Source organism: Arthroderma uncinatum, assembly GCF_011692745.1.
Source record: "Arthroderma uncinatum strain CBS 119779 chromosome Unknown scaffold1, whole genome shotgun sequence".
In the NCBI taxonomy this organism is placed as follows: Eukaryota; Fungi; Ascomycota; class Eurotiomycetes; order Onygenales; family Arthrodermataceae; genus Arthroderma; species Arthroderma uncinatum.
Window position 1 is genome coordinate 5,786,258 of NW_022983863.1, and position 23,468 is coordinate 5,809,725.

General features: G+C 49.6%; 7 protein-coding genes across 7 annotated transcripts; 4 read left to right on the top strand and 3 right to left on the bottom strand.

Moving 5' to 3' along the window:
* Positions 1-740: 740 nt before the first annotated feature.
* Positions 741-1,136, bottom strand: GIQ15_01729 (uncharacterized protein; the record flags this gene model as incomplete). The annotated part of the gene is made up of 1 exon (XM_033549146.1): positions 741-1,136. One exon carries the CDS (start codon positions 1,134-1,136, stop codon positions 741-743), a length of 396 nt encoding a protein of 131 aa, XP_033410097.1.
* A 998-nt stretch (positions 1,137-2,134) lies between these two features.
* GIQ15_01730 (uncharacterized protein) lies at positions 2,135-4,040 on the top strand (the record flags this gene model as incomplete). The annotated part of the gene is made up of 6 exons (XM_033549147.1): positions 2,135-2,386; positions 2,440-2,577; positions 2,639-2,714; positions 2,784-2,852; positions 2,915-3,556; positions 3,616-4,040. 6 exons carry the CDS (start codon positions 2,135-2,137, stop codon positions 4,038-4,040), a joined length of 1,602 nt encoding a protein of 533 aa, XP_033410098.1.
* A 796-nt stretch (positions 4,041-4,836) lies between these two features.
* Positions 4,837-5,751, top strand: GIQ15_01731 (uncharacterized protein; the record flags this gene model as incomplete). The annotated part of the gene is made up of 1 exon (XM_033549148.1): positions 4,837-5,751. The coding sequence occupies one exon, from the start codon at positions 4,837-4,839 to the stop codon at positions 5,749-5,751; it is 915 nt and encodes a 304-aa protein (XP_033410099.1).
* Positions 5,752-6,541: 790 nt separating this feature from the next.
* Positions 6,542-7,643, top strand: GIQ15_01732 (uncharacterized protein; the record flags this gene model as incomplete). Its single annotated transcript, XM_033549149.1, has 4 exons — positions 6,542-6,643; positions 6,694-6,929; positions 6,992-7,338; positions 7,399-7,643. The coding sequence occupies 4 exons, from the start codon at positions 6,542-6,544 to the stop codon at positions 7,641-7,643; spliced, it is 930 nt and encodes a 309-aa protein (XP_033410100.1).
* A 1,462-nt stretch (positions 7,644-9,105) lies between these two features.
* GIQ15_01733 (uncharacterized protein) lies at positions 9,106-13,412 on the bottom strand (the record flags this gene model as incomplete). The annotated part of the gene is made up of 4 exons (XM_033549150.1): positions 9,106-9,990; positions 10,054-10,638; positions 10,725-11,379; positions 11,437-13,412. The coding sequence occupies 4 exons, from the start codon at positions 13,410-13,412 to the stop codon at positions 9,106-9,108; spliced, it is 4,101 nt and encodes a 1,366-aa protein (XP_033410101.1).
* Positions 13,413-14,220: 808 nt separating this feature from the next.
* GIQ15_01734 (NADH:ubiquinone oxidoreductase 20.1kD subunit) lies at positions 14,221-15,104 on the bottom strand (the record flags this gene model as incomplete). The annotated part of the gene is made up of 5 exons (XM_033549151.1): positions 14,221-14,250; positions 14,316-14,627; positions 14,692-14,799; positions 14,853-14,930; positions 15,009-15,104. 5 exons carry the CDS (start codon positions 15,102-15,104, stop codon positions 14,221-14,223), a joined length of 624 nt encoding a protein of 207 aa, XP_033410102.1.
* An 87-nt stretch (positions 15,105-15,191) lies between these two features.
* Positions 15,192-20,291, top strand: GIQ15_01735 (serine/threonine protein kinase; the record flags this gene model as incomplete). Its single annotated transcript, XM_033549152.1, has 1 exon — positions 15,192-20,291. One exon carries the CDS (start codon positions 15,192-15,194, stop codon positions 20,289-20,291), a length of 5,100 nt encoding a protein of 1,699 aa, XP_033410103.1.
* Positions 20,292-23,468: the final 3,177 nt, after the last annotated feature.

Here is a 23,468-nt window from a genome sequence, read left to right on the forward strand (position 1 = left end):
GCATCGCCCTCATTGCCCTCTCCAATGATGACGAACGTATTCCGCGGAATACAAAAATTGCCCGGGAGGACCGCTAGCCACCTACGTGTGTGTATGCGCAGAGGAGGAGGATATATGTATACGGGAAACCTTAAAAAAGGCTATTTTGTATTTTAAAAAGCAATGGGAGTGATTGGAAACTCATGCATGCGCTGGCTGGTGAGAAGGTCCCTTGGTCATCAGCGGATTTCAAATTGAACCGTCCTCCAGTTGCGATAGGCGTCTCTGGCGTAATTATCAGCCAGCCTGACCATTCTTCCAAAAATGGATTGAGCCTATGGAATGGAGGGACGCAATATTTGCATAACCTTGCCTAAGCCAGGGGCAAGCCGAAACGCCTATCCCATCCAGAACTAGGCTGTTCCTTTTTTTAGGTCTTTTCCTTCGGTTGGTCCCGCACAGCCTTGTGGAACCTGCGGACCGGGTCATGGACTCTAAAAGAGCTCCTGGGTCCTGGCGATCGCACAGGTAAGCGCCACAGCTCGTAGTACGGAATACGATTGTCGTAGGGTGAATACACGGCGTACCAGGGTTGGAAGCAGTCAAGGAATATCAATACTAGTGCCTTCTAGTGAATAAGAACGGCGTGGGAGACATAGAGCTGTGATGGAACTAATATGGTAGGCTCTCTTACTCGACAGAGTATGCATTTATATCCTAGACTGCTAGCAGGCATATAAGATATCGTCTCCTCTGGGAGCTCACTGATCGTAAATGTGAAATAGCTTTGCAACTGTCTTCCACTTCCCATCAACCTTGACCATGGCCAGATGGTCCCGGAATCCCTCGTTCTCCAGCTCCGAATCAACCTCGACAATCGCTGTGGTGGGGGTCATGGCAATGATGTCCAAATGGCTAATCAGCTCTGGCGTACATCCCCGCTCCACGATCAAATCAAAGAGGGCCTGGATTGGAACTGTTTTCAAGTCGTCTCCAAGCCACCCGTACATGCCGCCTTTCTCATGGAATCCCTGCCGGCTATGCTCGACGTCACCGGTCTTGAGGCCATCCACATAGTACTGGGCCGCTTTTAGAACCTCTTCTTTGTCTTTGGTAGAGGTCGGCTTGATGTTGTTGGAGACTGTGGGTTTCGTCATCGTTGATGTATTAACTGGAGTATTGTGTATAGATTAGCTACCCCGTATAATATAACGCTATGGTAACTAGTAGGCCTGGGATGTTCTTCGTACATACTAGTAACTGTCGGCTAAAAATAAAAAAAAAACCAGTTATACAGAGAGGTGGCAATAGATTTGGTTGATTTGTTGTTGGTGTTGACTTTTCCTACCGGGGGCATTACAGGATATCTTCTTCCCTTATGTAGTCTTCCCGCAATAACCAAAAATTGTTCAAGGGTCTCCGTCTAAGGTGTACATAGTATGTGACCGAGATGATTACCATGTTGACCAATGCACAGCTCCACTCATACTCAGTGATATGGTGTAAATTCGAATGTTATATCTCCTGCAGCATTGAGGGGAATGTTGCACAAGGTATGCCTCAGAATTGAGCGAAGATGCTCCACCAGTAGCGTTTCAAACACGGCTCATGCAAGGGATCTGTCCTTCATTATCACCTCGTCAGAAAAAGACGGCCATTACAGCCAGGATGGAAAAGAAACCTTTCTCCCAAAAGTACCAATCGGGGGCGTATGTTGGGCAGATTGTATCCTTCCCGCTCCAGCCACGCCATTTTCGCGCATCATGCATGTTGGCTCCACTGGTAGTAAGCTATAATAATATACAGCTAGGAGATCTTGAGAAAATATTTCGAAAATGGAGTCCCGCGGCCTCCGCCAGCCATGCTTGTACCGGGCGCTAGATCTTCGCTTCGTAATTTAGGAATGCCAAGATAGCGAACAGGGACTCCGCCCAAAACGATGAGCTAGTTCTTCCCGGGTCCTAATCCATTCATGGAATTCGGGCGTACTGAGTGGACTGAGAACTTAGCTTGTTGATGTCATACTAAAGCTATTGCCTTCATAAGATGCGTCTCTTTGGTGGCTATTTAATAATGGGGTCAATTTCCTAGCTTGCCCAGTGTCTGTAGACTCTGGATTTTTCTATCCGCATTTCCAAGAAAACACCGCCAGAAAATGAACTCATTGTTCTCCAGCGGGCTGTTCGGGCCCCAGGAGGTGGTCGTTCCTCTGCTTGGGAGCGTGTTTGTTCTCGTGGTCACCACAGCTCTTGTCGTTGTTGCTTCGGACTATTACCATGGTTGGAAAAGGAGAAGATTCCTAGGGGGCATTACCCTCATGGACGATGAGAGTTACTTCAGTCCGCGGTTGCGATTATGGCGCAGTAGCTTTAACTACCTTGAAGGGTTTGCACGTGGATACAAGGAGGTAGGTCCCCGAACGAGATATCTTCAAGCTTCTAGAGTACTCACTGTTAGTAGTATAGCAAAAAGGGCAAACTTTGGGCTGTACCATTGCCTGGCGGCACAGGCGACATGATCGTGCTGCCACCTCATTGTGGTAAAGAATACTACAACTTACCCAAAGACCATATGAGCATGAGACACATGATGGGCGATGTGAGCGTTATTCTTGCGTGGACCAGGATTGACCCCGATTCTAACAATTGCTTTGCCATAGGAAATCAACTTCAACCATGTCTTGGATGTAGCTTGGAAGGTACCCGTGGAGGCCATGCAAGCATGCAACAGGTTGAGTGCTTTGAGAAAGTCTTCCTAAATCTTCTGGTTTTTAGCTCGACTACTAACACGTTGGGAATTTCTAGAAAAACTGGATCCCCTTATCATGAAAGAGGCAGATCGTGGTATAGCGCAGTATGTTGGCGAGTCAAAGAGTAAGCATTCCCCGACCTAGGTGAATTAGAAGACCAATGCAGATCGCTAACTGCAAGATAAGGCTGGCGTGAAAGCAGTATCTTCGAGACCGCGTTGGACATTCTTGGTGACATAGGCGTTCTCCTTGTCTTCCGGCCTGGGTTTGGGCGAGAAGCAGGGCTTTCAAAGAAGATGCAGCGGTACGTGGGCGAAGTTGAACAAATGACACACTTGTACGCGGAATACCCCCGGATATTGGCACCTCTTATCTGGCAGTTTTCAAAAGAGTGCCGTCAGATCAGGTCCAGCATGAAGTCCATGAAGAAGACTATCCTACCAGAAGTCAACCGTCTGATAGAAGAGAAACGCAAGAGCGAGCCGACTAGCGAGGATTACTTCTATACCAGCTCGATGGTCGAGCTCGCATTGAAAAAGGGTCCCTTGAGTCGAACGAAAACTGGAAAGGATGACGATCATCATATCGACATGATGGCCGATGAGACTATGTTCATGTTCTTTGAAACGGTCGAGCCGTCCGTCATGATTCTGAGTGCTCTCCTCGTCAGGATGTTGCGCCATCCAGAGTACGTTGAGCCAATCCGGAAAGAGATCACCGAAGCCTTGAAGCTCAACAATGGCGAGTGGAGCTTCGATATGTTCAACCATACCCCCCAGTTTGAGAGTTTTACCAGAGAGACCCTCCGCTTAGACGGGATTGCCCTAGGTGAGTAGTCCTTGGGTGTTTGTCTCCATATGATTCAGGGCTAACTGCTGGTTGTGTAGTTGCTGGCAGTCGCCAGGTCGTCGGCAAGCCATTGACCATCCATTCACTGGGTATGACCTTCGCTCCTGGAACGAATATCACCATGTCGGGCCAATTCACCCACTTGGACCCTGAATTTTATCCAAACCCTACCAAATTCGATGGAAACCGCTTTTATAGCCCGGGCTCTTCGACAACCGCCAGCGACATCATCCGTGACACCATCTCGCCCAGTGATAGGTGGATGGTCTTTGGCATAGGCATCTCGGCCTGTCCAGCACGTCTATTGGGAACCAGGCTGTGCCAGGTGGTGGCCGCGAAGATACTCATGGCGTATGATATGGAATTCGGGCATGAAGGAAAGCTGCCGGACTTCAACATCCATATCGATGCTGTTGCGGCGCCAAACCCGGAGATTAGGATGCGTTATAAATACCGTCAATAGATATCATCTTTTAGCTAAAGGGAGTTTCTGTTGTTTTCCATACGACCTACGGTATTCCGTGAAGATTGTCGGCGTTTGGAAGAAAGTTGATTTATCACGTGATAGTATTAATCAGCATCAGATCACGTGCATATCAATATAATTTCTTGAGATGCACTTGGTAAAAACCTCAAACAACAACGACCAGAGAAAACTGCCCCTTACGATATGATATGCCTGTGAGCTGCTTATTTCTTTTCAAGACCTAAAACTGGCCCTTTGCATAGGGGTATATCTCGTATTTAGAACACGGAGACCGTCACGAAATGTTTTCAGCTTCGGTCTGTGCTAGAAATAGCCAAGCATGCAGACAAAGCAGCTCAGATTTGGGAGGCGAGCTAGCATTAGCCTAAGGTGCTTTCTGATATTAGGCTCCATAATACGATCGACCTGGAAAAAGGAAAGGGGAAGAAGCAGAGGTCTCAAAAAACTTCCCGCGGGTCACCGCCTCCACACACTGAGAAATGAAGTGCAGTAGCTTTGCCAAACCATCGACCCGTTTACATACGGAGTAAAAATATGGCGCTATGGCTCATAAACAGGCAGATCAGGTGAACTGATTGTGGCTACGTGCTTAAACGCTGATTAGAGAAGAATTCCGTACTAGATGCCTATATAGTATATATACGAGGCCCCGAATGGACAATCTGATATGCCATATGACATTCAAACATTTGGCCAAAACTCCTGAATATCAAAATCTTCGTTTCTTCCTCTTCATCCGATACCCAGTCCTTCCAGGCACTTCTTAACCAATATGACGATCAACATTATCTCTAAGAAGGATGTCCCTCATACGCAGTATTACGATTCTGCCTACATGGCTGAGACACTCGATTCGGCATTTGATATCGAGCACGATGGGTTCGACGATGGAACCTTGTACTGGGACATGCTCCAGGAGCTCCTCCGCGTGAATCGGTCCCAACTGCCACACTCATATCGCACTATTGTCTTGGATGTGGGCGCGGGATCGGGGCGCATTTTCCGCAAAATAGCTCAAAAGGCCACCAAATCAGGTGATGACCTGAGCGATGCAACATTTATCGGGCTGGACAAGTCATCAGCCATGTTGGAACGAGCCAAAAAACGGGCCTTTGAGCTTTCAGGTGTCGGCACTGTCTCATGGCTTGTGGGTGACGCCAAAAACCTCCTTGCTCAGCCCACTCTCCGTGAAGCCAGACGACAGGTGAGCCTTGTCCTCTGTGCTGATGGGGGCATTGGATATCTCGATTTGGCAAAAGACATAGACGCCTTCTTCTTGCATGTCGCGCAGTTACTACGTCCCGGGAGTGGCAGAGCTCATATCTCTCTGCTAGAGTTTCAGGTAGCCGAAGCATACGACAATGGTACGACCCCGAGCATTTACGATGAATCTATGGAATCTATGGACGAAGCTAGCAAAGATACAGCATTGACCTTCAAAGTTGTCGTCCACCGCGAATACGTGGAGGATGGACATCATTTAGCGCAGCTCGACACTGAGATTATAGAGACTGATAAGCAGGGAAAGGAGACACTTCTCGAGGTCTGCCATTACAGTCACCGGTTTCGAATCTGGCGCACTGAGGAATTGATCCAGGTCGCGAAAAAGGCGGGGTTACAACATGTTGAGACGATTAAATGGCCACGAATGCAACACTTTGTCTTCATGGTACCTGAACTGAACTAACCTAGCATGTTTGGTCCTAGACTCCACATCTAGGATTATATTCCATACATCCATAACCAGAAAATTCTGCCTGATTTGAATCATTATCAATCCTGCGGCTATTAAACTTGGCGAATACATAAGCCATAAAGAATATTTAGGCAGAAATAGCAAGACTACTTTCTGGCAGATTGGTGCATAATTTCAGTGGCATCATAGTATTGACCACGCAAAAGGATCTGCAGGGTGCTTATAGTAAAAGGTCAAGTAAAGTAATGACTGCGGAGTCTTTTAGTGAGCATCAAAATATAGCTATGAAAAGTCATATTTTCAGGCTCTCCACTGCATGTCTGATGTTTGGTGTATGGCATGGATGCAGAAACGACAAATCAACTGCGGACTCTATCAGGATTCCGGCGCAACTACTAACTCTGCAGCCTGGAAGATTATAATTGGGACCGGTTTAGCTTTCACTTGGGGCAGTTATTACCTGCCATTGGGCAAATGATAAATTACACAAGGTGGGATGAAGCTATCCTGTGGCTGCATGATGCTTCACGTACATACATGGTTCTGTTGCTTCCTGGAGTGCTCTCGGAGGGTGGATACAGAAGCAATGCCGGTCGAGTCGAAATATGACCTGTAAGTATGTGCCACATCTCAATACTTAAATATGAGAATGATCTTTATGGCCATACCTAGGGTATAAATGCCATGATACTGCCACCTCAGGGTTTAAACTCGAATAATTTCGTCTGATAACACCTGAAATCACCATAATTCATCAACTAAATCTTCAAAAACATACAAAATGGCCATTGCAATTGCAGGTTTAGGACCGGTTGGAAAGACCATCCTTGAAACGTTGCTGGAAACCCCCAAATTCCAGAAACAGATTGTCGTTCTGACGCGTGTAAGATATGCACCTTATCACTGTCATCAATCACTTCTGACGGCATCAAGGAATCCAAATCCACTCCATTGTTAGACCAAGTCAAACAAGTGCAGATAGATTACAACAATGTTTCTTCCATAGCCGCCGAGCTCGAGAAACATGATGTGGACACAGTCATCTGCACTATTGGCCTGATCTCTCCAGAGGCAGGCCAGGCGCAGGTGAACCTCATCCAAGCCGCAGACAAGTCCGCTACCACCAAACGATTCATTCCCAGCGAATACTCATTCGTTCAATCCGAAGAGTAAATGCAATCTTCCCCTGAGGTTTTCTGTTAAAGCGCTTCCTGCTGATTCCAAAATGCAGTATCCTCCACATCTCCCCCGGAGTTCAACTCTTTATTGACGGAACCAACGCCCTTAAGAAATCTCAGTTGCAATATACTCGGGTCTATCCTGGCTACTTCATGGACTACTGGGGAATGCCAAATGCCCGTACCCACCTCAAACCGCTCGCCTATGCGGTTGACATCCCCAACCGTCGAGCCCTCATCCCAGGTGATGGAAACAATGTCATCACCATGACATACTCATATGACATGGCCAAGTTCATTGTAAAGTTGCTCGACCGAGCGGAATGGCCTGAGTCAAGCTATGTAGGAGGAGACGACCTTACATTCAACCAGTTGCTGAGCTTAGCGGAGGAGATTGTTGGTACGTTTATCATCAACTGTGCTTAACGTCTGCTCTATTAACTCTTCCCTCATTCCATAGGCACCAAGTTCGAAGTCTCTTATGATCCCCTAGAGAAGATCAAGAAGAATGAAGCCACTCCCCTCCCACAATCGGAAGGAGTGGGCTATGGCCCTGAAATCACTCAGTGGGTTGTTTCTTATATGAGCCAAGTTGCTGTCATCGACGGATTCAAAATGCCCAAGGAGAATCGCCTCAACAATATGTTCCCCGAAATTCAGCCAGTCTCGATGAAGGAGTTCTTGACCAAAGCCTGGAAGCCTTGATTGAACATAGCACCTTTCTTTGAGAATAGGCTGAGGGAAATGATTAGGGCATGTTTTGCCTGGGCCCCTTATGGGATCGTTGGATCGTTTAGAACAGGGCAGTACATCAACCTATCTAGAGTTTCTAGTAAAATAGTTGACAAATGAATATTTACCCATCCGCCTTAGAGTGCTATAATCAACAGATACTGTTAATTTATCATACACTCCTTATGTATGGCTTTGTTGGGACTACATTGTCTCGTTCGACTGGCAGTTCGGCGTGTAGGAAGAAGTCAAAGCAGGTGCCAGGTTGGCCAATCTACAGGATAGATTGTGTAGTAAGTACCCAGAGGAAGACTGTCTTCATAGATGCTAGAATATATATTGAAGAGAAGAAGAAAAGGAGAAAGGAGAAGGAGAAGGTTACGGGCTTAGTAATCCTCCACGGGCAACTTAAGACCGCGGGGAACTTCCCTTGCAGTTCTGATATAAGCCAAAACATCCTCCATGTTACGCCGTATAACTTCCTCACGCTCCAAGCTTCTTCTCCCCGCCCTTCGACTCTCATATCAAACATCAATTCCACCGTCCCATACACGCCCGCTCTCCAGATCCGCCATCATGTCTGAAATGACCCCCGTCTTCACCAAGGACGCCTGTCCCCGTAAGTCGAAGCTCCACGCCATTGCCCCGCCGGCTATTTCACTATCTGACGAACAAACGAACTGACTGACTGTTTCTTTCTAGCTGCTGGCCCATACGTATGTCTGCCGTCTTCTCTACGTCTAGATATCAATATGCCGAGTGCATTGATCTAATTGTCTACAGAGCCAAGCCATCAAGGCCGCCGGCCAGGTCTTCGTCTCCGGCCAGATTCCCGCCGACAACACCGGCAAGCTCCTCGAGGGAAGCATCGCTGACAAGACTGATCTCTGCTGCCGCAACATCACCGCCGTGCTGGCTGCTGCTGGCTCCTCGATCGAGAAGGTCGTCAAGGTCAACGTATGTCTACGTCCAGATCTATAGATGCCGTACGTATCAGGGGTATACTGATATCTTATCCACAGGTCTTCCTCGTCGACATGGCCGACTTCGCCGAGATGAACGGCGTGTTCGAGAAGTACTTTGCTCACAAGCCTGCTCGCAGCTGTGTTGCCGTGCACCAGCTGCCCAAGGGTGTGCCTGTCGAGCTTGAGTGCATTGCTCTCCAGTAGATAGCATGCAGTTGTACATAGGACATTCAAGTACGATCAAATAAAGTATGATCCTCAGACGGGTTAAAGATGCAGAACCTCTATAATACTATTGACTATTAAGTATGCCCGTACAATTAACGACAGATTGGTATCCCATCCCCGTTCCCCGTCCTGCATCGTAACCATGCAACCATCCCGCACCCGAACAAAGTCATAACGTAGTAATACCGACGCCCAATAAGAAAAAAGGAAACAAAAAAAAACAAGGAGATCATTCGTAATATCTAGTATCGAGGCAATGTGCCCGTCATGCGCCCTCCAGTGCCAGCCATCAGGCTCTGCTTAACAATCAGATCTGCCGCCGCCGCCGTGGCCAACCGCTCCTTCTGCCTGCTCCGGTCTCGCAGATACCCGGCGGCTTCAACTCGCATCCTCAGGATCCTCAATATCATATCATCGTTGGGCTCAGCCTGCGCCTCACGGCGTTTCTCCTCTTTCGCTTTCTTCATGGTGCCCAAGTTGCGGGAGAGAAGAATACTCTTGCCTCTTCGAGCGGATAACACGCCCGCGAAGCCTGGCACGCCCAGCGTTGCAGACGAGGTAGACAGACGGTTACGATTTGCCTGCTGTCTGGCGGCCGTAGCGCTGGCCATGCGTTCCGAGGTACGGATCAGCTGTTCCGTCGGTTCAAAGTAGAAATAGAACAGGGTCTGTATCTCATGGTACTTGGGGCTCTTGAGGACATCCATGGGCACCCCGTTGGCTTCGCCTGTTTCTTCGTCGACGGCGTTGAAGAAGGCAAGCAGTAGTCCGAGCCAGGCCAGGATTATATCGAGTTCTAGCTGGGTGAGCGGTTTTTGGTTTGATGGTTTGTCTGATAGTGGCGGGACGAGGAGAGATTCGACGGTGGAGAGGACTTCTTTCCATAGTCGAGCCATGACGGTGCGCATTGCTGGGCCCGTAAGGGTTTGGTTCATGATGGAGAAATTGTCGTCAAAGTAAGTGAAGAGAGGTGCGAGGGCGTTTTCAATCTCCACTTGCGTAGGTGCTTGGTTGGACTGTGTTCGGTTGCGGTTAAAGTAGCTGGATACAGTCGACATGCTGATACCGCGGGATAAGAGCGCTTTGAGGGCTCGCCGTGACAGACAGTGGTTGATATATGCAGATAGCTATGCACTCGTTTAGTAAGTGCGGCTCTCAGGTAGTTTATATAAAGGGGGTAAAAGACTCACCTTCTCCGTAATCTTCCTCGTCATCTCCTTCTCCGTCCTCTTCAGTGTGCGGAATGCCTTTCCAAAGTAAAACTGGATATCATCCCTTTCCCCTTCCATGCTCACCCTTAACAGCAATCTGCCCTGTGTATCCAGGTCCAGCCAGTAGTCCCGCGGCGCAAAGTCCGCAAAATGCACTGGATCCAACTTCATCGACGTCCTACCAACATAGTCATGGTCCCCTACAGCATCCCAATCCCATATCGTTGCAATGATGTTTAGTGGACCCCTCGTCATGATATCTACCGTGTCGTCCCATCGTGGATTAAGGTTGTTATAGATAATTCGTGATTTCGAGATTCGTTTCTGGTATTCATCAGTCAGTACAACATAAGGGTCGCTGAAGCCGTCGAGATCGCAGCCCTTTAGGTCTTCGGCTTCGACGATCTTGACGGTGAAAACGTAGTTGGTTATTTTCCGCTGTCGTTTCGCTAGGGGTGGAGCATTCTTAGCCAGTACTTCGGCACATGCATCGATGTTGATGTCACGCTCTAGCTGGTCGAATTTCTGCAGGGCATACTCAATGTTGTTGAGTTTCACAAAGGACTAACAATGTTTATGGTCAGCCCTCACCATATCACAAGCATTTTATCCACAAAGGATAGGGATAGGTCAAGAAGGGCGTGATGTACCTCTGGAAAAAATTGAAACGGTTCAACCTTCTCCTTACTAGTCCATGCATCCTTTGCCATCTGCACCCACTTCTCCTGCTTCGTCTGTCTAGCCGCGGCCTCCTGCTCTGGCGTCAACCTGTCCATCTCCCGACTAAACAGGCCTTCCAAGATTTCACAATATCTCGCCATCCCATTCCCAATCGATCGCGAAATAGCAGTCATGAACTTTGCGTACCCGACATCGTCATCCCAATTCAGCTGTACTATCTGGTCCACGACCTGGTTAAACGATCGGAACACGTCTGTCACCGAAACACTATGTCGCTGGTCCTCGGTAGGTATGTCTCCTGGAGCATCAGTCTGAACTTTAAAGTTATCCTGCTTAACAGCCTGATTTACCCAGTCATTCACCTTGGCGTCTGTAGTCTGAATCCAGCGCCAGACGAAGTCTGCTAGCAGCTCTTCGATAGGGAAGGGGAACGGTTCGCCGGGCAGGACCTCGAGGAAGAATTTTCGGATACCAGAGAGTTCAGCGTATAGGTCGAATCCCTCTTGCATTTCGATTTGTTCGTTCTTCTCCTGGGCTTGTTCCATTATTCGGATAATCATATCTCGGGCATCCTCAGCGTATACAGGGAGTATATAGTTAATTAACACGGTAAAGGGGTTTACACTATACCCATATTAGCAAACGTTGTTCTAATTAAATACCGATAAGGAACTTGCTTACCCTAGGATTTCTGGATTCTTCCTATAGCGCTTCTGTATCCGCTGGCAAACTTTCATCACAGCCTTACCAAGCTGAATAACATGATGAAACTCCCACACATCTTGCTCTGGCGGAATCTCTTTATTCAGATACTCCTGGTAAATTGACTTGGCTTTCTCCAACAGCCCATTGGAAGCATATTCACGAAACTGCTCCCGCTCCTCTGGGCTCTCGGTAAAATATGGGTCGGGCTCGATGTGAGTTTCCAGAACATACATGACCGGTCCGATGGGTGGGATCTTGACATCATAGCAGGACATCATGGTTTCATATAGCTGTCGATGAAGACCTTCTTTGATAGAGGTGATAACGCGATGCATACAGAATATATCTGCTTGGGTCCATTTGTTTCTATCGTACAGGATAGGCGCCATGACGATACTGGCACGCTTGTTTTTGGCGGCTGGAGGATCCTTGACGAATGTGAATGCCGAATCAAGTGTGTCTAGATCAATCTCCTGGTCCACGTATTTTTCTCGGAACACGTCTAGAAAGAGTATAAGCCGCGTGAAGTTGGGTATTCGCCAGCGTAGACATATCTCATTAAGCAGTTCTGTAGACTGTTTTGATAATAACTTCGATGCAGGCGTCTCAGATGTCGCCTCTGACGCTTCAAGTGACTGATCACGTAGGTCGTGGGTAAGCAGCTGGTTCAGTATGAATCGATAGTATGACCTTGGATCAGGGGGTATAAAAGTGTAGAAATTTGTATCCGGCTGCTCATAAGTCTGATCGTCCAGCGATAACGAGCTCATATCTACTGGCTGGTCAATCACATAAGACGAGTTTTCAGACATAGTCCCGTATGCATCCGTGTACGCATCCTCGCCGTACGGAGCATCCGCCAACTGGGCGTTGAACTGCGGCAGCGTCCCGCCTGTACTCTTCGCAAGTTCCGGATTCGACTGAACTATCGCCAACATCATCTGTGAGAGGTCCGGCCCCTCTGCCTTCTTCCACGCCTCGTAGCCCTCTTCAACCTCGAAGTCCTTGACGGACAACGTGCCACCAGTATTAAGATTAAGGTGTGCCTGGTACAGCTTCAAATCCTGTAATGCCTCCTTTCCAGTCCAGGAGTCTTTGTTCTTATTGATATCCGATTGCACCTGGGAGTCCCGGAGGCCAAACGCCTTCGCAACGGTCTGTACCAGGGGCATATCCTTGACATCGTAGCTCAGAGGCGCAACGACCTCGACCGTAGGGCCATCCTTCTGCGAACCCTCCGTCAGATCCTGGTCGTGTGCTAGCAGTTTACTTTCCAGCGTTAACAGCCTGCTCCCTAGCTCCGGCTTGTCCCTGATCCAGTCATGGTCCTTGAGGATAAATGTAATAAGCCGTACGAAAAGAGCAACATGTCGATCCACCATCAGTTTCCAGCTGGTATCCTCCGGCGCCCTCCCCTTGGACAGCTCCTTGGTCGCATTTGAGAAGAAGATGAGCACCAGGTCCTCTACGCGCCGGTCCTTTTCCATACGCTTCTTGAAACTCTGCTCCTTGAGTGCGTTCAGAAAGGCCCCAAACGTCCTCTTGACCGTAGCATCCTGAAACTCTTTTCTATGTTCCTTGCCAATCAGCACGCCCGTCAGCCGCTTTTCGAGCTCGCTGATGAAGCCGTGCGGGAACCTGGTGCTCTTCGAGTCTCGCACCAGGCTGAAGTCCTTCATCAGGTCATGGAACGAGGTTGACGCCCGGTTTAGCGACTGAGGCCGCGGCGGAGGAGCGGCCTGCACTCTCTTCGTGCGCGCCTGGAGCAGGTAGGCCAGGAAGGCGACTCGGAGGGCATAGTTGTAGGCTTCGTTGCTGCTGACACGGCGCCGGCGGACAGCAGACATGTTCCGTGAGTGACGCCTGACATTGTTGCTGGGGCTGTCCACGCGTCTGATGCCGCCCACGGAGTGTCTTGAAGCACTGGACATGTAATGCCGCTCAGAGCTCATGCTCATGCTCATGAGAGCTGCGTAATCTTATCTATCGCAACGGCGGGACTCGACGGGGGGACGACGACGACGACGGCAGCGGAGGTTGGGGTTGCGCATAGATCTGGAGAGGTTCGATATCAGTATAATGCATGTATTTGCCATGGACACAGAGATCCAGCTCACCTGCGGACCGGTGTCAGATAATATTCGGACAGCTCAACTGCTGCTGCTGGTGCAGGGGGGCAGTGGGTGCAGAAGAGTCCGTCACGTTACAGTATCGATCAACGCAGCCAACAACAGCCGTAGTATCCTGTGCTCTGTAAGACGAGAAGTGAATAATCTGTGGCACTCTGGCCAAATCGAGTCCTGGTATTCTATCCTGAGCCGGAGACTTATAAAAAAAAAAGATGTTTATCGCCGTCCAGGGGCCTGGCGTGGAGGTGAAGCAACTAGGGGAAGAGTGTGGATTTTGGCCTCTGACGTAGTGTGTCAGATCTAATCGCAGGTTTGCGCCAGTCAGATATACGAATATACGTGATATAGCAGCTGCAGATGGCAAAACCCTCCGTCTTGGTCTGTTTATATTTACAAGGATCCGTACCACTGTCCGGCTGAGACTGGATCTTAAGTCAAGTATTCTGTAGATGTTTACTCATTCACCATACAAACACGGCGGCTATCTTGGTTTGTGCCTGCAGTGATGGCAAACCACTGGTGACGGCCATAAGCGCCCTTCTGAAACGGATTAATGCACGATCGATATGACCTGATTTGGTTCGAACAGAATGTGATTGGATCTCTAGGTTATATACAGTACAATATTCTCTCACCAGCTGTCCTCATGGGGCTTCCTCGCCTAGAAATGTGAAAGAAGTGGTCAGTAAATCATCGTAGTCTAGAAAATATAACCGGCACACTCACGACTACGGCATTGGGGCCACCAAGCTCTGCCTCGAGCCCGTCTGGGAATGTTCGGGGGGCGCTGGGCTTGTCTGGATAGAAGAGGCTGACGACGCCGGAGAAGGCAAAGACGGAAACGACAGAGCATCCAAGCAGGAAAAAGGCCTTGGGGGCTTTGAAGTGGGTGTACTCCTCGGCGCTGAAGGTGGTCAGGATATCGTTGTCTTCGTGGACTGGCTCTCCGAAGTTTCGTTTATCCTGTGCATCCCACCAGTCGGCGTTGGGGTCACGGAACTGTCGCTTCACGGCCGGAGGGTTCTCATATCCGCCATTCTGCAGGTTCAAAGACAGTCAGCTAAGTGAATTGGCCGGGAGGAAGTCGGCAGCAGTGACGAACCATGCCCGGGTCCTGTATCTCGGCCTGGGAGGCATATCTGACTTGCGTCGTGATTCTGGCAGTTGGAATGCGAGCCGGCACCCGCGACAGGATTCGTCTCGACAGCATCTATCTCGTCAGCGCTCTATAGACAGACAGACATAGATATATATGGGACTCACAATTGCAGCTGCCGTGTCCTTCTCTCGCTTGTCTTGTCTTGTCTTCTCTTTGCTGTTTCTTGTCGTGTCTCGTCGTCGCTAGGGCTTAGTCAGCATGCTAGTAACTTGAAAGCTGCAGGCGAAAATTAACGACTCCCGCGAAATCCCTTGACAGACACAACTTTTGCCCTCCCGCCGCGCACCCTTGCCGATAACGATGCCAGATTTCGTATGTGGCCTGGGTAGAAATAGATCTATCGATTGATGGGACATTTGGCACATTTCACCGCGTTTTCGTCCAGATACTACGGCTAGGATCGTTTTTAGCTTATCCCCCCCATCCAATTTTAGGGACAAGAAATGCAAAACGGCACGTCGAACGGCCGGGGACACAGTCGCGATATCTCGACGCCTGAACATGATGGCGAGCTTCAGCGCATAGCTAGACCTTCGACGCCCACCGATACGCCCTCCGAGCAGCCAAAACCGGCCGTTCTCGAGGATACCAACGCCGTCGCGAAACACGAACAGCTTAATGGAATTAATGGAATTAATGGGATTAACGGACCACCATCCAAGAGGCGGAAGCTTGCAGGAACGTCGGGACGAACCACACCACGACCACCTTCGCCGCCATGGAAACGCGCCGGGTTCGATGGGCCGACCTCCTTTGTGGCAGATGGCAAGCGGCGGTCGACGAGGACGAACGCGATGCCCCCCGAGATGCTGCCTGACGGAGATCCAAGACGCACACGACCTGTGCCTGTGCAGAAGGGGCCCATGAGCAAGGCCATACAGAGCTGGACACAGGGTCGCGGAGGCTCTGCTTCTTCACCTTCCGGGGCGGCAAGGCCGGAGTCGAACGGGAGACGCATACTCGGTGGCAGCAACCAGAATAACGGCGTGGATCCATCCACGTCTCCCAGAGATAGCTCCGGGCGCGCGACGATATCAAAGGCAGCAGCAGGATTCGCTAAGAACTCCACTCAACCTCAGCCTTTGTCTCAACGGCGCGTCTCTGATATCCCGCGAACGACCTCTACTACTACTACCTTCGCCGACCCGAACTCCCCCATAGATCCGCCGCCGAAGCGCAAGCCTGGAAGACCACGTCGAAGACAGAGTGACGGTGCAGCCATAGTCAAGTTAGAGAATGGAACTCCCTCGACTGGCCAACAGCGCTGGAATCGGACTGAAAATAAAGATGAAGGGACAAGCCAGAAGCTGCCGAGACTACGATTCCGTGTGAAGATGCCATCGTTGGGGATCCAGCATCCGTCGCATGTCCTTCCTCCAAAGCAATGCACGTCATTCCACGAATGGCTATACAAGAACACCCCGGGTGAAGAGGAGACTCATTTCTCCTCTCCAAAGGATGCATTAGAAGAGGCCCGGGTTCGGTTAAGACTTAAAGAGGCCGGCGAGCCAAATCAGGTTCTAAGCAAAGAGCGCTGCTCGTTTTATCTGACTGATCCCGAGGAGGCACCCCCGCGTCAATATTCACATCAAGATCATTTCATTGCCCACGCATTATACTTCAAAAAGCTCCTGGACAAAGAGCGCAAACACCACCGGAATATCGCGAGGTTATTTGCCCACTGGTGCGCCGATGCATGGCGGAAACGTAATAAAGCTCCGGAAGATATCCTCAAAGAACAAAACAATGAGCTACGTCAGAAACGGCGGCAGCTGGTCAAGGATTTACAGCGACAGTTCGATCTAGTTCGCGCCGAGGTCTACAAGGCCAGGTTGGCTATCTGGGAACAGGAGCGGAAGGTAGAAGAACAGCTGGCTTTGAACAACGCTTTGAAGAAATCTACTGCTCTTTTCGAGAGAAGGAGGTCCGAGCGAATCGGAACTGGTGAACTAGAGGACGAGGAAGATGAGACGGATGATGGGGAAGACAGCTCGTCTGGGGGAACCGGGGAGTCGGGGGATGACAGCAACATGTCTTCCTCTGACTCGGAAACTGAGAGTGATGAAGATCGGGATGCTAACGACGACGAACAACTAAGCCCAGAGGCACTTCGAGCAAAGTATGCAAATCTTGCATCGATGGACTCCTCTATGCCATCCAGCGATGATGACGATGAAGATGAGGATGAAGATGAGGGAGAAGATGAAGAGGATATACCCGTTGAGATGGCCTATTCTGAAGAACATATATTAAAAGGCGAGACATCACCAACTATGGAAAAAGGCCAAGTTGTTGCCGAACTAGAGGAGGTCGACCCACTACTCCTCGACGAATCTGACGAGTCTACGGACATGGATGATGATATGGGAGATAGCGACGAAGACGACGAAGATGACCATAGTGATGCTGATGACAGTGATGAGAGTGACGAAAGTGACGAAGGAGGGGGGTTACTAGGGTTCTTCTCTAAAAGGGAGACTGCTCGTCCGAACGGCGTTGACCATACTAGAGATTTAAATCATGGCATGCAAGGTGCTGACGATGCGGTCACCAAGGGTGTCAATGGCATTGAACCTCATGAACCCGAAGATGATGAAGAGAACAATGATGAACAAGTTCATCTTGTACCAAAGAGTCCAGACAAGGCTCCTGATGCAGATACGATTATGCAAGAGAATGGTCAACCAGAAGCCATGTCTCTGATGTCAATCGACAAGGACGAAGCGGCGAACAACGATGAACTGGTTAAGGCTAATACTGAGGTTAATGAAGCCAGCTCGCTACCCAAAGCTAGTAGTCCCAAGCCTGGAAACGAGGCCGAGACAGCTGTCGCCACAGAACAAGCAACAGGCATAAAAACGCCAATTCCACATCTTCTTCGAGGGACACTACGTGAATACCAACATTTCGGTCTCGACTGGTTGGCCGGTTTATACGCAAGCAATATAAACGGCATACTTGCAGATGAGATGGGTTTGGGAAAGACTATCCAGACAATAGCTCTCGTAGCTCATTTAGCCGTCAAGCACGAAGTCTGGGGTCCTCATCTCGTTATTGTTCCAACCAGCGTCATGTTAAACTGGGAAATGGAATTCAAGAAATGGTGTCCAGGCTTTAAAATACTTACCTATTATGGCACCCAGGAAGAACGAAAGCAGAAGAGAAAAGGGTGGATGGACGATGACCGTTGGCATGTGTGCATCACTTCATACCAGCTTGTCCTTCAAGATCAGCAAATATTCAGACGGCGAAATTGGCACTACATGGTCCTAGACGAAGCCCATAATATCAAGAATTTTCGGTCTCAGCGATGGCAAACATTGCTTACTTTCAAGACTCAGGCAAGGTTACTTCTGACAGGAACACCACTCCAGAACAATCTGACGGAACTATGGTCGCTTCTATTCTTCCTCATGCCATCGGATGAGGACGGCAATGGTATCGAAGGGTTTGCGGATCTCCGAAATTTCTCAGAGTGGTTCCGTCGTCCTGTCGAACAGATCTTGGAGCATGGCAGAGAGACAATGGATGATGAGGCGAAAGCAGTCGTTTCAAAGTTGCATACAATCTTACGACCCTACATCCTCCGCCGTCTCAAAGTGGACGTGGAAAAACAGATGCCTGCCAAATACGAGCACGTTGTTGCTTGCCGCCTATCGAAGCGTCAAAGGTATCTCTATGACGGATTTATGTCTCGAACTCAGACGAAAGAGACGTTAGCTTCCGGGAACTATCTTTCCATCATTAACTGTTTGATGCAGCTGCGCAAAGTGTGCAACCATCCTGACTTGTTCGAGACTCGACCAATTACTACCTCTTTCGCGATGCCTACCTCCGCAGCGGCTGATTTCGAAATAAAGAATCTCCTTATTCGTCGACGGCTGCTGAAAGAAGATGTGCTGGAGAAGCTCGATCTGGATTTTTTGAACCTCGCTCCAATCTCCCGGGAGCAGAGCTCGAAGGTACTCGTTGACGACTGCACCAGAATCATGGCGTATAATCCCTTAAAATCGCTCCGACAACGACAATACAATCGAACGAACTGGGACATGAATTTCGACGGATCCACTGTACAGTCAACCCTACGCTCCATGGATAATGATGCTCGAAAAGCCCGAATGAGAGAGTTGGAAAGATGCCTCTACTTCGAATCCAAGCGTCATAGTCAGCGTCCGATATATGGTCAGAGTCTTATCGATAGGCTTACCATAGTCACTGCAATTCAGCCAGATGCTCGCCGGCCACCCCCACGAAGATTCCTCCTTGACTGGCTCTCGAGTAAGTCGTTGGTGCTCAGTTCTATGGTCCGATCCATGGAATCAACCTCCCTCATGGTGGAACCCTTGGTGCAAAAGTTCGCATGTCTTACACCAGCTGCTATCGCCCATGGAGTTACAGCTGCCACACTCACACCGATCACATCGCGATATTTTACCCCCTCGCAGCGAGTTCCTGCTTATGACCCGTTCCATGAAGCCCAAATGCGACTATCAATTGCCTTTCCGGACAAGCGATTGCTGCAATATGACTGTGGGAAACTCCAGCAGCTTGATAAACTACTCCGAACTCTGCAAGCCGGAGGCCACCGTGCATTGATTTTCACGCAAATGACCAAGATGTTGGATATTTTAGAGCAATTCTTGAATATTCATGGCCATCGGTACCTCCGATTAGATGGGTCTACGAAAATCGAACAGCGTCAGCTATTAACGGAACGGTTTAACAACGATACACGTATCTTGGCATTCATCCTTTCCAGTCGCTCAGGTGGTCTAGGCATTAATTTAACAGGAGCAGACACCGTCATATTTTACGACCTGGATTGGAATCCTGCGATGGACAAGCAGTGCCAGGATCGCTGTCACCGAATTGGCCAGACCCGAGATGTGCATATCTACAGGTTTGTTTCGGAGTACACAATCGAATCCAATATTCTACGTAAAGCAAATCAGAAGAGAATGTTAGATGATGTTGTGATACAAGAAGGGGAGTTCACTACCGATTATTTGAATAGACTTGACGTGGATGGCATACTGGGCAACGAGGAGTTGGCCGAGGGCCATGATGAAGCGGGAGCAGCCATGGACAGGGTCCTCGATACCAAAGTTCACGGAACGTCACGCATATTCGAGCAAGCCGAAGATAAAGAAGACATCGACGCTGCTAAGACGGCTGAAAAGGAGCTTGAGCAGGTTGTCGACGATAGTAACTTTGATGACGCCAGCACTCCCCAGACACCTGCACCAGGACAGCAACCACCTGGTCAAAGCCTACTGGGGACCCCTGCGCCCACTGAACCAGGCGAATGCGAGCCCTCTGTATCACACGCGAACGGCAGCACACAACCGGCTTCACCCTCCGCGGGCCCCGACGACGGTCTTGACGACATTGATGATGATAAAGCTCCCGTCGGCCATATCGATGACTACCTACTTCGCTTTATGGAGTGGAACCTCAAAGATGAGCCGCTCATTCTCCCGGCCGATAAGCAGAGAAAGAAATCTAAAAAGGGAAGAGAACATCGCATCCGGAGAAAGAGGTAGAAGACCGTCTGCCGCCATACAGTGCGGAGGAGTACACCCTGCGGTCGCCTGTCCGGTTTCCGCCCTCCGATGGCCTTAGTGACAGCAAAACAAAAAAACCTGCTAGAGACCTAAAATCAACGGGGGGGGAGAAAATATCCCTCATCACATTATCTTGGCCATCAGCATATTTACAGCGCATATCTATGCGGGGCGTTGCTTTTTGTTTTTTGTTTCCGTTTCCCATACACTTATATGCAGCGAGGTCGAGGCATTGACACATCGTGAGGTGCATTTGAGCGTTTTTTATGCAATTTTACTTTTTTATTTATATTTTTGTATTTTGATAATTTTGCTTTCGACCTCTTCCTGCTCCTCCTCCCCCTTGATTCTCCACAAATGTCTTAACAGTAACGTTATTTTTATTTAGTTATACTTGATTTTTCACTCCAAACCACCACTCTGCTTGTTCGTCTTTTTATTCTCCGCTCCACGAGCCAATGTGGACTATATTGTATGGTTACACGATTGACCACCGCTGGCCCTTACTGTGTCGACTTCCAGATATGTGGAAAGTTTCACATGAGCCCAGTTGCACAGCATACGCAGAGCCAGGAAGGATCAACAGGCAAGATTCAACTGGCTTGGCCAATCGCCGCCGGCGTATGTATGGCTATACTGCCATCTATTTTTCATTCGATGCCGGGCCTTACAGGCGAGGCGGGGAGCTCTGTTGATAGGCCCTGGACAGAAAGGTACGGGGATATAGAGTAGGACTCGGGAGCAACTCCTGCACAGAGTACCTTCGTACTTTGCACGATGAACCATATGCGGAGTAATATAATCGATTTTCACTTCCCCCCCTTCCACCCCGCTTTATCGTCTCTAAGCTGTACCTAACTCTGTGCACAATTGATTGGCAAGAAACCGGGGTTCTACCTTCAAGGCGAATTAGCGAGCCCTCAGACGTTATGGAATCATTTCACATACGTAAGAGGTATACCTAGTAACCTCCGCTAGCATGCTTTTATGCATAATAATCTTAGCGAGGGGATGGCATCGATTGGCCTCCGCATCGAATGAATCTTCTATCCGCAGATATTCCGTCGACGATTGGTTGTGGATGCTAGTATTATGGAGGATCCAAGCAACTAGGGCGATGGTACGTATGTACAAACCGTGAAGGGGGAGGAGACATTTGAGTTCCGACCGCAGTAAATCGCAAATGCCATCAGGTTGTATATGTACGCTGTATATCCAATGGGATACTGTCTCTCATCCCATCTTCGACCCTCGATGGAGTGAATAGGCCGTGGGTCTCTGCTGCCTGACCTAACTCTACGCAGCGAGGCAAGTTTAGGCGCTTATAATCTATACAGCTCTAGTTGTGAGGGCTGGGGAAAGCATAGCTGATATAGGCCAGGGTGAAACTATAGCGCCAGGGAAGTTCAGGTTGACGGTGCCAGAGATTCTGCGAGACAACGGAGTCCATAATAACACCAGCGCGACGGGATGTGCATGGATATCGCCAGGATGTTTTGCATCGCGGTGTAGCAATGTTTCGTTTCTTATTGGGGGTTGGGCAACAGGACGCCACAGGAGTTCCAGGCCTTGGGAAGCAAGACCTGCAAGAGATCCCAGATAATAACCCGCCAGGTATTAATATCAATATTGTTATTATTATTATCATCATCACCTGTTCTATCGTCGAGAGCGTGCACAGACATCTCTGCAGTTTACTACGGTATCACGCCGTGCATAGATATATAAAATGTGCACGACAGCTACGGATTCGCGGTTGTATATGAACGCCGCGAACTCGCATGCGGAGACGATTTTCCGGATGCAGATGTAGAGCACGTACTCCGTACAGTGCAGGGCACGTCTAACGGAGTGAAGCACCCGACATGACCACTCCAAATCTCCCTGTAAGTGTTGACTTCCCGTCGTGGGGGCCGTTCCTCCTCGAGCCCTATAAGAGCCGTGCCCTTGCGTACACCACGTAGGTAAAGCTCGCAGCTCATAGGCTTCCAAGCTTAGTACCGGGCAGGTGAATTGTCAATCATGTCGTGAATGGGCATTGCACAACAACTATGACCGGCCATGCAGTAGTGATGTAGATCGCATAAAGGTTACGCTGGGGACGAATGGAACGACCGGAACTCCATTCCGGAGTGATGACAGGCTACCCAACATCGGAAGTATTCAGAGCACCCGACTACTGCCGCTAGAAAAAGTGCATATCGATGTATGGAGGACTCTTGGATCATCGATACGCTGCTGACGGTCGACCTGTACGGAGTCGTAGTGATATCATATTTTGTCCGGGCAATCCGTAAGGCGGGAGTTGGCCCCGTGCCGAGGCGTACTGTACCATGGCACTCAAGCAGCCTTGTATGGAGTACATGGAATGGATATCATGGGTCTAGAGATCCTCTCAGCCTGCCACAGGTGGCTAGTGAAGCAGCAGGTGAGCGCGTGGCTGCGTATTCTGCATGATCCAACGCAGCCATCAGACGGTGAAGGCGTAGAGCAAGGGTAGCGATATCGGAAACCAGCGCTCTGTCCCCTCCCTCCATCAGGCCCTCCTCAGGTTTTCTGCCTCTCCTCGGCTGCTCTACAGCGTCGTTATGGCTCGTTCCCCTGCATGAACGCAGCCAACATGGCGAGCTGACCGGTTTCGGGGGAACCCCCTATTATTGGATGCCGCGCCATCAAGCGAGGAACCTGAGCTCTCCTTGTGGTGGCAAATCCTGCAGCGTCATCTCGGTCCAGCGAGATAACTGAGGAACGGGATACGACCGAGCAGGTGTTCCTTGACTGCCAGACGAGTAAGATAGCCGGGGCCAAAGCAGCTGCATCCTGAATCATGAAATCGCCAATATGCGCCACCATTGAGGCTGGAGAATGCTGGTACCGGCCGTTTTGCAAACCTGATGAAGAAAAACGGGGTCGTCGCGGGAGGCGATGAAATGATCTGCCAGGTCTGCCTGAAGATAATACTCCGCATGGGCTAAATATCAATAATGCGTTTCTACGGTCGAACTGCGGCGTCGCTCCCTCGAAGCACTCTGAGCTAGCAGAAACTCTGTGCCACAAGATCTGTCTTTCATTGGCACCACCAAACGCCATGTGGACGGTGGCGCTTAATCGTACTTCTTTTCTGCGTTGCCCAAATGATGCGCGCGGTGGTAGGAC